This window comes from Atractosteus spatula, chromosome 12, assembly GCF_055471065.1.
Source record: "Atractosteus spatula isolate fAtrSpa1 chromosome 12, fAtrSpa1.hap1, whole genome shotgun sequence".
NCBI classification, from domain to species: domain Eukaryota; kingdom Metazoa; phylum Chordata; class Actinopteri; order Semionotiformes; family Lepisosteidae; genus Atractosteus; species Atractosteus spatula.
In genome coordinates this window covers 702,875-715,221 of record NC_142717.1, presented here as the reverse complement: position 1 = coordinate 715,221, position 12,347 = coordinate 702,875, and the positions used below count along the sequence as shown (strand labels likewise).

At 38.0% G+C, this 12,347-nt stretch overlaps 1 protein-coding gene across 1 annotated transcript in view; it reads right to left on the bottom strand.

Annotated features, from left to right (window-relative positions):
- Positions 1 to 7,866: 7,866 nt before the first annotated feature.
- Positions 7,867 to 12,347, bottom strand: part of grb10b (growth factor receptor-bound protein 10b) — a 94,026-nt gene continuing 89,545 nt past the window's right edge. Inside the window, exons 16-17 of the mRNA XM_088928574.1 lie at positions 12,199 to 12,292; positions 7,867 to 11,669 (exon numbers count right to left, since the gene is read on the bottom strand). Of these exons, the coding sequence (XP_088784700.1) occupies positions 11,523 to 11,669; positions 12,199 to 12,292 (241 nt within the window). The 3' untranslated portion in view covers positions 7,867 to 11,522. The remainder of the gene's footprint in view (positions 11,670 to 12,198; positions 12,293 to 12,347) is intronic.

Sequence of the window (12,347 nt, the reverse complement as noted above, 5' to 3'; positions counted from 1 at the left end):
ATTATTTGGGGAAATAAAAACTCAGGTAAACAGTATACTAATTATTATACCTTGTACTGTGCACACACTGTATCAGAATACAACGGAATCTGAATTCAGAAGTTGTAACTACACCACTATGTCTGGCTAACAGTGTAATATCTGGATGACAGAGCCAAATAGAGTTACTTGTGGTTTCACTTCAGTGTCTTTGCATTACAAAGCCTTGACCCGATATATCTGCCAGCAGTAAGGCCAAGACCAGTAAATACTGTGTCACGAAATGTAACAAGTGACTCAAGCAAAACTGATCTCAGTCCTCACTTCACATGATGATGGAAAACATTTTATTAATAGCCAAACTGAAGTCGACTTATTGTTACAATCTATTTGTACATGGTCTTACTTATTTACATACTAAACTGTCAAGCGACAGCAAATCTTTAAACCACTCACACACATAACTACATTCTGTCTTGCCAATTTGTACTATTTTCAGGTTTTTTTCACTAGTAAATGCACTGCATTCTTGCTTCTCCTCGTCAGAAATACTTCACTCAGAGAGCAATGATGAACATTACACAGTAAATTACACAGAAAACGCCTCGGAAGATCCTTTTCTTCCAGCTTTGCCAAAGCACTCTCACCAGAAGAGAACATAAGCAGCTCATGACGATATTAGACACGACCGGAAATCTTTGTGAAAAAGTCAGCTCTTGACATTCCTAAAACTGTGTGAACTCCATATTGATCTCATCAAAGACAAACCTCCTCGACTGCACAGGACAGCCAATTAAACGATGACCTTTGGTAACACATTTTTTATCCCTGGGTGGCATGTAAAAAAGATATTGATTGAAATTCAGATTTTTGTAGGTTATACAATCAACCTTCCCTGGCAGCCTGTTCAGTGGCACGCTTCATGCCCTCTAGTGGTTTGGGAGGAAAACTTCAAAATAAAACATTTTTGCAGCTGCAGAACAGGGGCCGCAGTGTTTCAGGATGCATTATACCAAAGATACGCCTGCATTGGTGACTTGCCTTTGACTCGCATCTTAATTTTCCAGTGGCAGGTTAAAACCTTCTGTCTGGTTTTTGTAATGGACATGTTGCCTTTCCAGAGAGCCTGGTCTTGTACAGAACATAGAAAGGATGAATCTTACAAGCAGGCCTGGGAGGAGGGCTTTGTGGTGAACAAAAGGTTTTTTTTCCACAGCTGATATTGTTTGGTATCCTAGGAAACCTAAGCAATAAAGGCAGATCCATGCAAATCACACAATATTGCTGCACATAAACACCAGAATGACTGTCAGAAGGAACCTCTGTAGCGAATAAACACAATGTAAAGGAAAGGAATAAACACAAAAAGGAAATAAATATAAAATCCATCTTTTCGTCTCATATTACTGAAAGACCATAATAACCTATGAATGAATTCTGGCCTTTAATCATTCTTTTACTTTAAATATTGTTCACAATTTTTCAAGAGGTAAGACACAGGTCCGGACATACTGTATAAGACAAAGTATATTGAACAATTGAACATGCAGCATTCACTATCATGACAAATGTACATGAAACATGCTCCCCAGATCATAGGAACAGCTATGTCTTTAGTGACTTTTGAAAGAGTTTTGTCAACAGCCTTATATAAATGCCCTCTTATTTTTCTTAAGTGCAGTTGTTGAATACGATCAGGTCCTGGAGACTTGTTGGTATTAATCTATATTAATCTATGTTGTCAAAGTGGACACCCTGGCTTCCTTCAAGAAGCAGCTGGAGGAGATCCTCTGCTCTTCGAGCTGCTAACAGCCAAAGGCACTAGCTGTGCTGAAAGGCCCCCTATCATTTAATATGTGAAATCAAGACTCGAGGAGCCTCAGTTTTCCATGACAACAAGGGTAAGTGCTTCCTTTCTCTTAGGCTCTTATTTGTATTGGGATCTTAAACAGAAGCAGCACATGGGGGGATGTGTAACAGACATGTCGTTCCCCCCAGTAAACAGTAAGTGTCTTTACATGTATATAGTACATTCCATCTAAAAATAATCATTTCAGTATGAAAAGGTAATTTTATGACGTTAACCACTTAGCCTGTTGGGGCTGATGTTATGAGAATGTGAGCTGTGTCTGTAAAAAATAAAACTCAACCTTATTGCCTCCTGGGTACAAAATGATGAAAAATAAGACAACTTATCTGATTTCCCTTTAAAATATATACATTTTCAAGCAGAATGGTAATGTCATCGAGTTACCTGTTCTATTTCAGTATCTCATCTGGCAATGGCAGAACATGCATATACTGGATCAACCCATAAAGAAGTCCTTGAGGTTTGGGTAAGAGAGCAACAGCTCTTCAATATCAGCAGGAACACGGTGTGGAGTGACCGATTTCAGCTTTAGGAGTCAGTTGTCCGCTCATTGTGTACACACGGTGGACACTTTTAGACTAGTGATCAAACCATTGTTACAGACAGACCAGTGCTAGAATAATTTCTTGAACTTTCAGCCTGATACAAGACTAGTGCTATTTCTGAGACTTAAGCCTAGTTTAGAAGTGGTCAACTAATAATGTTAGCAATGATCAGAACGGTGTTTCTAAAGGATTTGGTCATGTAGTATCCTTTTTGAGCGTGACGCGTGAAATTCTTTGTTGTTTTTGAGTTCTGATTAAATATTCAAAATGCCTGCACACTGAAATACAAACGCAGATTATACTGAAAGAGAACCTTTTCTTAACGCAAGAACCAGTCATATTCTCATGTTCCATACTGAAAATTGTTCTTTGAATTAACTGTACAGTTAGGGTCTCTTTAAAAAACTTGTACATTTATTTTTTTTAAAAAGTACACCCGCACAAGTAAATGGACATGCAAAATAAAAACGAGGTAAATTATGCAAACTGAGTAAAAAGATGCACATTGTGCAATGGGTGTGTGTGTTTTACTGAAGTAGCAATACAGTATGATACAGCAGTCTTACGTTTTAAATGTTTCTGCAAGTTTCATCATCTGTGTTGCATTTGCAAGCAGATGTGCAAGGCCTCTTTGACTTCCTGTATTTACAGTGAGCACTTGTGCACTGCTTCTTGCAGGTGTAGCTAATTATCTCCAGACAGGTGTCAGGTACTGATGGCAGTAACATCAACACAGGAACAAGCACATCATCCTCTTTTCTCCATCCCAGTGCCTCAGGAAATGGCAACAAAGGATATTGCACCTCAACCTGTCACCACACTGCTGCCTGGTAGTTTGCACGCCCGACGTGAAGCGACCGGGCGCGGCCTGTTGGAGAGAGGGATTCTGGAGTGCAAGCCTGACCAAACAGAACTGATCGAGCCTTGTCCAAAGATGAGTCAGCCGCACATTGTGCACTTTGCAGTTAAATGCTCCTGCGTCCAGATTTACCAGGAGCTTGCGATTGCCTCTGAAGCAGGACCTCTTGGTGTGACCAGCCAAACATGAGGTCGTGTCTGACCCCGTCAGAACGTGAAAGGCAGGCAGGCAGGCATTGCTGAAGGCTCCTGATACAATGATACCCCAGTTCCTCGGAACACAGCGTGGTTATCTCTGCCCTCTATCTCCCTTCTTACAGGGACTGCACCCTCCCCTTCTTCCTGTTCCAAGTCAACTGGTCATAATATCTGTCAAAGATGATGTCAATGCACCCGAATGCAGCAGGGACAGAAATCATTTTATCTTTGCTGACAAATCATCTACAGACTGGATGAGCAAGGATATCAGATCTCAAGTTTAAAGCCACTTGCACCATCTCAAGAAAGCTTTCTTCTGGGTGATATGCTAGAATGTGCCAAGTTTCTTGTTCTTCAGACATCAATGCTAAAAAAATGGCACATTTGAAAACTACTGGAATAAAGATTCTTCCCTGTCTGGGATGGTTATGCAGTGGTAGATATCAATGACATGTGACTGAAGCTCCTCCTTGAATGTAGTTCTCCTGCTTTTGAATGACTGGGATATACCTCATGTTGTCGCTTTCTGTGTCAAATGGATACCTGCAGCACAAACTGGGTAGATACTTGTGTCGGCCACTGCCAAATAAATCACTTCACGGTAAACTGAACCAGGTGTCTGCGGTGCATACAGTATATCTCGTTTCTGATCATTTCGTGTCCTGTCAATTGCACGTTTGTATTCCAATCGGCAGTGAACACATTGACTGGTAGGCTTTCTGATCTCACTTAGAAGTCATCGGGCCAAGTCTAAAACACAAATTTACCACACCATTTTCATATACAGGAAACCAGTAATATATGTAATTATCTCGTTTATCTGTACGGCTTTCTACTTCTAACATGCAGTATATATGTGCAAAAAAACACTTCATATTAGGCACAGTTTCAGACTAGACAAAAAGTAAACAGATGGTTTTTAGAGTGACACTATTTTATGTGCTTGAGTCTGACTAGAAAGCAGAAAGCAAGGAAGGCAGTAAATGCTGCAATATTACAATCTTCCAGAGGGCAGATCTGTTCCACTTTACAGCTTCATATCGTTAGATTTGTTCCCCCCTAGTGATGAATCAAAAACAGGTTGAACAACCCCCGTACTTCCTCATACTATCATACAGACTAGCGACAATTCTTCAAGATCCCTGCTTTAAAGTGGAACAGATCTGCCCTCTGGAAGATTGTAATATTGCAGCATTTACTACCTTCCTTGCTTTCTGCTTTCTAGTCAGACTCAAGCACATAAAATAGTGTCACTCTAAAAAAAGTATCTATCTTATCTGTACTATAAAGTTCTTAGGTTACGGACACTGCAATTTCTCATTCACATCAACCATCCCCGTTTTGCAGTTCTTTAAGTTTAAAAAGAAATGTCCTACAAATTCTAAGCATTGTAAAGAATAGGATTGGTATGCGAACAAGCGCATAATATATATGCAACTAAGAGCTCGGATCTTGAAACCTGGTATTTAAATGAAGTCAACTTAAAACCAAGGCATGAACTTCAACAAAAACAAGTTAAATAATGGTACTATATTGTACATCTACCATAAGATGCTTTATTGCTTTATTCGGAGCATAAAAATACAGTTGATGCTATATATAAACAGAGGCGGGCTGAATAAGTTAAATTGAACAACAGACTGAACCAGAAATCCGTCGACCTCTTTTCTGGTTTCACAGTGCCCTCTAGTGACCAAGAGTGAGCCTGGTTCTCAGTGTTTTAGAAAAGAGCCGTCATGTATTGATATTTAACAATGTACTAATGTCAATTTGTCTTCATGAGTCTTCACTTGTAGTAATAAGCAGGTAGAGCATGCGGTATAAATGTTAGGCAGATTCTAAATCCTGGTACGCCGAGCACAAAAACGCCTTCTTTGCCTAGAGATGATCTTTCCAAGGCATTGAGGAGGATTTCTTTGATTTTGCTAAATATAGCATTTACTTTGGTACTTCGCAAATATGTCACGACTATTTTAAAATCAAAACATTTAGATTTAATATTTTCTAATTGAGGTGCTGGTCCAAAATAAATGCTTCGCTGTAAGACATCAGTTCATTTAAAGTCTTAAATCAACCCAAGAGTACATGAAAATATGTGAATTGAAAGTCACCGAAGTGGAAGACGTGCCCTAGAGTGAGTATTAACCGCTTGCGGTGTGTGCCGAAAGGTGTTGTTTGGCTAAGGTCAGGGGTCCCCATCCGTGGTGCTGCCCTGAAAGCCCATTCCAGCACGGTTTGAAGGAACTAAACATCTGTGTCTCAAGACTTGTAACAACTTAACTGGTAAAACAGGCGGTTTTTTCAGTGATGCAACAGATCTGGGAAAAAAAAAAATCAGAATACCATTCTATCTTCTGGGAACATGGGTTCCTAAATTCATGACCAACAATGGCAGAGTAGCGGACCCCTCGGTTAGGGGTGCACAAGTTTACTTCTTCACATCTGAAACCTTCTTGTGAAACCGAGACAGCTTCAAGGAGAAGCAGCAGTGACCTCCGTCTCATTTATCATGCTTGGATACACAGCAGTATCACGAGTGCTACCTCACTTCCACAGAGCTGCTGCTTCCCGTCAATAGCTGTTATTAGTTCAAGGACTACAGATTGTCAGTGACTTGTCAGGTGAAATTCTGAGTAAAAACTATTCAGGTCACATGAGTGAGTTGCACACAAGGGATCTACAGTATATAGGCTTCATGAGTCAAGGCTCTAGATATACTATGGAGTGGTACCAGGCTGACATTTTTCCATTTGTTTTTTTTATGCTCCGTCATCTTGAACGATTACGATAATGGTGGAATGAGGCAATTCTGACTGCAGTGCTGTCACCCCTGCTGGTGTTCTGTCTTATGTTTCCTCAGCTTTCGTACACACCAGTATGAAATCCTTGGCTGTTGATATAACTGTGAGACATCTTGTCAAAAAATAACATTAGAAGGTTTTTTCCTGCTAATACAGTATGTCTATAAGTATTTGCTCCAGCTTCAAAACAAAATGTCAAACAGAGTCATTTATCAAATCTCTTAAGATAGTGGCAACAGTACCAGTGTTCCTCTTGCAGAGATATGAAAATGCTAAAACAGAACATTTTAAAGGAAAAGCACGAGATTGGGATCATTACAACTTACCAGTTACACTATCTAATGGTTATGTGAGGTGATAAATTCCTCTTCCTCCTTTTAGTTAGAAGGCGGACGGCCTCAGTGTTCTTTTGGAGAATGTTTAGGTGCCCAAAGTGCGGTTTCAGACCACAAACGATACTGCATTACCATAAAAACGTAAACTACCGCCAGTGGCTTTACCATCACAGACAAACTCTCCTCCATGACCTGTTTTTAAGACAGCCTGTAGTTTGATACTGTAGATGCCTCGCTCTTTAGAACCAATGTTCAAAACTACTATTTGTGCAATATGACAGTTTGTTATGCAATGGGTGCTGAGGGAGATAAAGTTCGAGTTCAACACGGAGATCAATGAAGAACGCAATGGAAGGCAGGAGGTGCACAGCTGAAGGGAGCAAATCAGAGGCTACAAAGCAGTGGCCCAGTGGTTTAATACATCAGAAAGGAAGCACTGGAAACAGAGTACAATATATTGCAAGCGTAAGTAAAAAAACAAACAAACCCAAGGATATCGGACAAACCAAAAAGAGATAGACAAGCATATTGCAAAGGAGGCAAAAGTGAAACATTTTCTTAGCATCACAACAGCAAAAGATGACAAGATGTTCCTGTGATGATAATGGGAAGCCTTTAGATGGGAAATGGCTAAGATCTGAATATTTCACTCAGGTGCTTACCAAGCTCAGAAAATGAAACATGGAGCTCAGTAAAGTCAGAACCATATTAAGCAGGATTATAGAACAGACTTCCATGACTGTTACATGCCAGATCAAACAAAGATTTAAAACTGAACTTCTTTGGGACGTTATGGAATCTAGAACACAAACATGCCTGCCAAACACGGTCCAATATCAAAATGAAATAAACTGCACTGACTCTACCCATCCAATTACATTCTATTGCTTAATTCTGATGCGCAATATAAAGTAAGCTGGGGCCCTGGTTCAGGTCCAGGGGTGTGTGTTGAAATCAGCATGGGGCCTGCATGTTCACCCACAGCTCAAAGACATACTGGTAGGTTTGTGTGTCTGTCTCCCTGTGGTGGACTGGCGTCCCCTCCAGGACATACCCTGCTTTGTGCCCATTGCAGGCTGGGTTAGGCTCTGGTTCCTTGTGACCCTGCACTGGATAAAGTGGTTAGAAAATCGAAAGACAGATTTAAATGATACAATAAAAAAAGATTCTAATATTAATCTAAAGTGGCAAATTATAGGAGAAAGCAATTTAGAGTACTGGTACCCTTCAAGAAATACATGGTCACTCTGAAGTAAGTGAAAAAGTCATACCAGAACAGATTTAAATGTATATCAATGTATTAATGTTTTATTCTACTTACAATAAACAGAATATATCAGTCCCTTATTTGTACAAAAATACCTGAAAAGGTTACAATTAAGATTCATAAGCCATTCAACTATTTACAGAATGAAGCAAAGCACATTATGAATACAGGATTTTCTCTTAAAAAAAGATAAAAACTTAAATCTTTTTTGCATTCCCTGAAATATTTTACTTTACTCCTTTTTACAGTTACTAAATCTTGCATTGTGACAATATATGCAAAGCACAAGAGTCATCACTGAAAAAGGCTCAATGATTGGTCAATTGCTCAGGTATGTGTTAGTGCAGAGAGAAAGGATTTCTAAACTGAGGCACCTGCTGCTTATTTAAAAAGAAAATGAAAAAAGTACTGTCGTATTTGACAACTAATATAATACAACCTTAAAGCAAACTATTAACCAAAAACTGTTTGGTGTCTCCTCCTTAACTCATTCAACATTACTACATTAATAATTGGTAAAAAATAAAATCTCACTGGTCTGAAAGACCAGTTATCAACAGGCTCCAATTCAACCCTGAGCAACCCAGATACATTCATGTCACTTAAATAGAAAAAGTACATTTCCTTCAGTCACTTATTTTTCAATGTGTTATCAGCTCAGAATTAGGTGATGATGCACTGTTAACTATAGAAAGACAACATTAAGTGAGAACATGTCTTTAAAAAACATTCCCTACTATTATGTTAGACAGAAAATAGTTAGTATTTCACTATAGTTAAGCCAAACAAAAAACATTTAACCAGTGAGTTTACGAATTGCATTTTCCTTAGCTTAAAATGTTCTTAACTTGTAAAGATGCATGCCAAGAGTCAAGTTTAAGATCTTAAAATTAGCTTAATTTAAACAAAAAACAGATAATCTTAAAGGGTCATTTTATGTGACAACAATGAAAAACAAATATGATAAACAATATATACACTTGTCAAATAAAAAACGCACTAAAATCAAGTTTCTTCATTTTATATGCAGTTATGATAAAAAAACAAATGCAGTAAATAGTGATCTGTAACCTAAAATACAGTGTTGCATCTACATGTGTTCTGTAGTTCCATATACTTATAAGATACATATATATAGTACATGATTCTAATGAATTTTTCCTCAAATATAATTAAGCCATGGAAGCAACCCAAGCAGAAAAACATCACTGCTTCTCCTTGAAGGATGTCAGATCGCTGGGGTGAGGAGGGAATCGTGCGCTCTAACAGCAAACAGCGGGAAGACTAACAACTAGAATGAAAAACAACAAAACATGCTCAAGATGTAACACCTGTTTCATGCTGACGACACTTGACGGTGTTTTGCAGAGATTTGCTTAAAACGCAGCTTTCAAACGCTTGCTCTCACATCTGCACTCTCTAAATCAAATCAAAGTTATGCGCTTGGGTTTTTTTCCCCACTTAGAACATGAATACCCCAAATGTGAAAGGTTATTGTTCTTAGTGTTGCGTAACAGTCTAATCAATTTTGCATCTTCAGGAAGATCTATAAATAAGTCCTACGCTACACCTGACTGTGAGCAGTCCAATAGAAGCCACCTTTCGAAAGTCTTGCTGCAACTAATTCAGGCAGATGAAAAATAAGTTGAAGAAACGGCAGAGTGGCACCACGCTGTTCAAGCGAGTATTCTGGAAGGAATTTATTTCCTACTTCTGGAAAACCGAAAAACAGCAGGATAACACAAGAAAAAATGGTTATACTATTTTCTATACGGGATGTTTACTAAATGAGATTGACGAAGAGAAGAAAATAACTTTTGAAAAACCTGTATTGTAACCTTTTGAAAGTGTTTAAGACCTGTAGAATATATAATAGCTGTTTAAGGGATGTGGATAACAAAAATGGACAATTTCCATGGTTTCCTTATACACAGAAAATACTTAAACCTGCATAACTGTTACTTAACTACAAAATTAATCAGCATGTCATTTCAAACAGAAAAATGCTTCCTAATTTCCAAACATTCAAGTCAACTTTAAACACAAGCTTCAACACATTTTTGGAAAACCAGTGATGCTATGGTGGTATCGACAGCCCTGATACTGAAAGAGCGAATTCAAGTCTTTTTAATTCTTAAAAAATAAATATAATGTGTATTGAGCTTAAATGAAATATTTGGAGTTGTTTTGTGTGGCTATTTCCCAAAGTCTTCTACTGTATATCACGCTTAGACCTATAAAAAGTCTAAATGTTTTCCTTTATGTAAAAAGGATAATATAAAGCTTTGAAGATTCCTACTCATTCAATAGGTAAGGTTGAAAAAACAAATTGGGGCTTCACAGTGCACTCTTAATTCAAAATATAGTAAGGGAATAATACACTCACAATTCAATCAAGTCAAGACTGAATTTTGCAGCAGAAAGACTAAGATTTCCAGTTACACCAAACTGACAGGCAGATGACTGCAATACAATGACAGTTTGCAAATCCAATTAATGCAGCTTTTTTAAAGAAGCTGCCATTAATCAGTGGTTATAAAATTAAGCTGCAAAACAGATAAGTCAAAATGCATATCTATTGAAAACTTCTCCATCCTAAAATACAGAATATATTTTCTATGTCACGTGAAAACAACTACAAAATATCCTGTCTTGTACTGCAGTGTCAGCAGGTTTTAGAACGTGCTGACCACTGTCCTGCATTTGCTTTGGGAAAATCAAGGAATGATGCTGAAATTGATCGATGATCCTTACTTTGCTCAAAGGAAACAGCATATAGGATATAAAAATGTCAAGCAAACTGCGGTGATAAATATTCCATACGAAAAACACAAAAGGTTATGAAATGACCTGCAAAACAGCCTACAAACTGATGCCAAGCAATCCTCCCAAATGCATAAATGTTGTACTCCTTGAGTTGCATGAGAAAAGAAAATCCTGCAAACTGTTTTATATGGCATTTATAGATTCCTTGTTTTTCTCGAGCTCCGTCTTGTGACTCCAGTTGCTTTAGGGAACTATTCTTAAGATGGCTACATGGTAATAGGTGTTTGGAAAAAAATGTCCCAGAGATTAGTCTCAGCTGTGACTTTTTCCATGGTCAGCTCTTTTATAATCCAATTATCTCAGAAGGATTTCTCATGGAAGATTTAGGTTTAGAGAAAATAATAATGTTGCATTTGCAATGCCATGTCAGTTCATGGTAAAGGTTGTTTTCAGTTCAGGAGTGCAAAAATAAAATAAAATACTAAAAAAAGTCACTTAGTAAACAATCAGCTTTATCTAGGTTGTCAAGAATATTCCAGGGAAAAGAGTTCTCTCCAAACCAATTACCTTCATTTTTTTTTTAAAGTGGCCGAGCCTGATAATCGTTTCCAGTTGATTGTACACAAAAATGTAGCTTTAAAAAAAGCATGTGAAAGACACTCAGGCTCTCGTGTCTTTAGATATACTTTCAAATTGCGATCATTCAACTGTGCTGTTTGCCAGTAAATCAGGGATTGTTGGCAAATAATGAAGAATTGTTCTTAAAACCGTCTTTTTCTTAATCACATCCGTCTCGGCTTTTCAATCACAGAACGCCGAAGAGCTCAGATCAGCTGCTGAGCCAAAGCCATCAGCGACATATTACACAAAAAATCCAGTTTTTAGGCAAAATCGAGTTCAAGGTCATAAGGCCACTATTGTGCAGGGGTGCTTCAGCTTGCAGGGCAGGACTCCTCTGTTCAGCTGGTAAAACTCTACAAGCTGGATTAAGTCAGTGAATTTGGTATTTCCGTCATCAAGGGTAAAGAACGTCTGTCCATCTTCTTCACACTGGAGACAGATGGGTTATAAGAGAAAATAAAGTTTACATTAAAATATGAAGGTCAGACAACAAGACTGCACTGTATATACAAATCTTTCCTCTTGTTAACAGTGCACAAAGACTAACAGCAAACGTTAAACCAAATTGTTCCGATACAATTGATTTAATGATTTTAGGACTACAGATTTCTTCTAGCTGCTCTAAAATGGGACTGTGTAATAGTTTACATAATGCAGCTCTGAGCAGAACACTTCATGACATCTCTTGAATATCAGATTCAGGAAATTAATGAAAAGGATAAAAAGTACATTGTCTTAAATTGTCTTTTTTCTCCATCTTCACATTTAGAGAGACTAATACTGCATATAGTACATTTACTTATGTGCTTAACAGAAATTGCAAAAAAGGGGAAAATTGTTTTCATTGTGACCTAAAATGTTGTTGGACAAATATTTATTAAATCGGTTAAGCTCCTCTTGACAGAGGGTACAGAGGTCTTTGACATCACAGATGAAGAGATGATGAAGCAATACTCACAGGCAAGATCTGGAAATGCTTTATTTTCTGATGATGGCACAATGTGAGAACAAATGCCTTTGGATTGCTCTGACTATCTCTCAGAAGGAATAACCTGGAACAGAGATACAAAGTAATGAGTAAACTTTAAAAGTGACACGTTGGATCAC